At 34.8% G+C, this 2160-nt stretch overlaps 1 protein-coding gene across 1 annotated transcript; it reads left to right on the top strand.

Moving 5' to 3' along the window:
- The first annotated feature begins 781 nt into the window (after positions 1-781).
- On the top strand, positions 782-1687 carry LOC145003022 (uncharacterized). Its single transcript, XM_078962189.1, has one exon. The coding sequence runs from the start codon at positions 782-784 to the stop codon at positions 1685-1687; it is 906 nt and encodes a 301-aa protein (XP_078818315.1).
- Positions 1688-2160: the final 473 nt, after the last annotated feature.

Raw genomic sequence — 2160 nt, 5'->3', positions numbered from 1 at the left:
CGATCTAATCAAAATTACAACAATATAACCAAAGTTTGAGTTTAAGAAACTGAAAAGCGTAAACCTAAAATCCTATGTTTATCCCGTCGCCAGAAAACTATTTCTTGAAACTCACTGGAAAAACACCACCCATTAAGGTCGTTGTTGTCTTATGCCTTTTTCTGGTTGCCGGATTGTTCACCGCACTCGTGATAGTTGCCGGATACTCCTCTTTGCTAGTCGTCGGAGCTTGGAGCCTTGGACCGTTAATTGTTGAGACGTAATCTCCGTCGTGTGATTAAGTGTTCCGCTGATTTGGTATTCGTTGATTTGGTCGTCGTTTCTCACTTCTCTTGTTAGGTTAGTAGTTTTGCTTCTATGCTTTTTTCTTTGTATCTTTGTTGGCTGTTTGCTTTCCTTTTGTTTATATTTATATTGATCACTTTTACTGTTGATTCCCTACACTAGTCATCACTGCGACAGTAATAGTCAATAAAGTAGAAATTGTGGTATGTGGTTTTGACAACACACTCCACATATCTGCCATTCATTTATATTTTACTTTAACTTTATTATATTAGTTTATTATTAATAGAATTATTGTTTTATTTTGCATATAAAATCATAAATGTGGATAACATACGTTGAATTAGTAAAATTATTTGGAATTATTGATTATTCGAATGTTCTTTTTAAAATAAAAAACTTCATTTGTTTATTGTTATTTTATATTGATATGTTTTGATTTTTAGTAATGTTGGTTGTGTCGTAGATATCAACATGAAAAAACAATCAACTATTGATGTGTTTTTTAAAAGAAAACATACAAGTTCTGCAAGATTCAGAAAAGTCACCGGAAATTGTTTTAGATGAAGATACCCCCACGCCCACTGTTCCTAATACTGATAACCGTTTCAAAAAACCTCATCTTGAAATTAATGAAATTGATCATAATACACTAGAACGGGATTCTGGTTTGCGTAAGCAAATTTATGATTATCCGGTGAATGAACGAGATACTATTAGGCGAGCGTATATTAATCTTGGTACCTTTCAACAAACACTTTCTGTATATCCAAAATCGGGGCTAGAAAATCATAAACGTAGCTTTCAAGCTTCTTGGTTTAAGTTATATCACTGGCTTGAATATTCTGAGAGCTTAGATGCTGCGTTTTGTTTTCCATGTTTTCTATTCAACAAGCCTTCTGGAATGGGGCACTACAGCCAACAAGCATTTACTATAGATGGATTTCAAAATTGGAAGAAAGTTGGTGGAAAAAGTTGTGCTTTTTTGCATCATATAGGGACTGAGTGTACATCGTTTCACAACATTGCACAAAAATCATGTGATGATTTGTTAAACGAGGCGCAAGACATACGAAATGTGTTTGAGACATTTACAGAAGAAGAGCGTAAAAATAATAGATTGAGACTAAAAGCCACTATTTATGCAGTGCGTTTGTGTGCCTTTCAAGGAGTTGCATATAGAGGCCACGATGAAGGACCAGATTCCATAAACAAAGGAAATTTTCGTCAAATGTTGAAGGCAATTGGCGATTATAACACGGAGATGGAAGAATTGTTTCGTACAGCTCCTAAATATGCATCATATATATCAATGGCAATTCAAAAAGAGGTTCTAAACCTTATATCAATTAGGGTGAGGAGGATGATTTGTGCGGAGATTGATGGTGGAAAATTTTGTTAGTTGTTGACGAAGCACGTGATCAGTCTAATAAAGAGCAAATGTCAATTGTTTTGAGATTTGTAAATAAAGAAGGATTTGTTATAGAGCGTTTCTTTGGGCTTGTTCATGTACCTGACACTACAACACAAACACTTAAAAATGCAATTTATTCTGTATTGTCACATAACAATCTTGATCTTAAGTCAATTCGTGGCCAAGTGTACGATGGTGCAAGCAACATGCGAGGTCATTTCAAGGGTTTGCAAGCATTGATTTCAAATGATTGTCCATATGCGTATTATGTTCATTGTTTTGCTCATCGATTACAATTAGCATTAATGGCTGCTTCGCAAGGAGTTGTTGCATTACAAAAGTTTTTTACTCGATTATCTTTAGTTATCAATGTTGTTGGTGTTTCCTCCAAGCGTGCCGACCAACTTAGAGTTGCACAAGCCGAAGAAATTTCATATAAGATTTCTATTGATGAGTTAGAG

This window comes from Lactuca saligna, chromosome 1, assembly GCF_052625555.1.
Source record: "Lactuca saligna cultivar CGN05327 chromosome 1, ASM5262555v1, whole genome shotgun sequence".
Classification (NCBI taxonomy): Eukaryota; Viridiplantae; Streptophyta; class Magnoliopsida; order Asterales; family Asteraceae; genus Lactuca; species Lactuca saligna.
The sequence above is the reverse complement of the archived record's forward strand: the minus strand, read 5'-3'. Positions and strand labels throughout refer to the sequence as shown.

Excerpts from the sequence above, each read along its gene's own strand:
- LOC145003022 (XM_078962189.1), top strand. The coding sequence starts at position 782 with ATGTGTTTTTTAAAAGAAAACATACAAGTTCTGCAAGATTCAGAAAAG.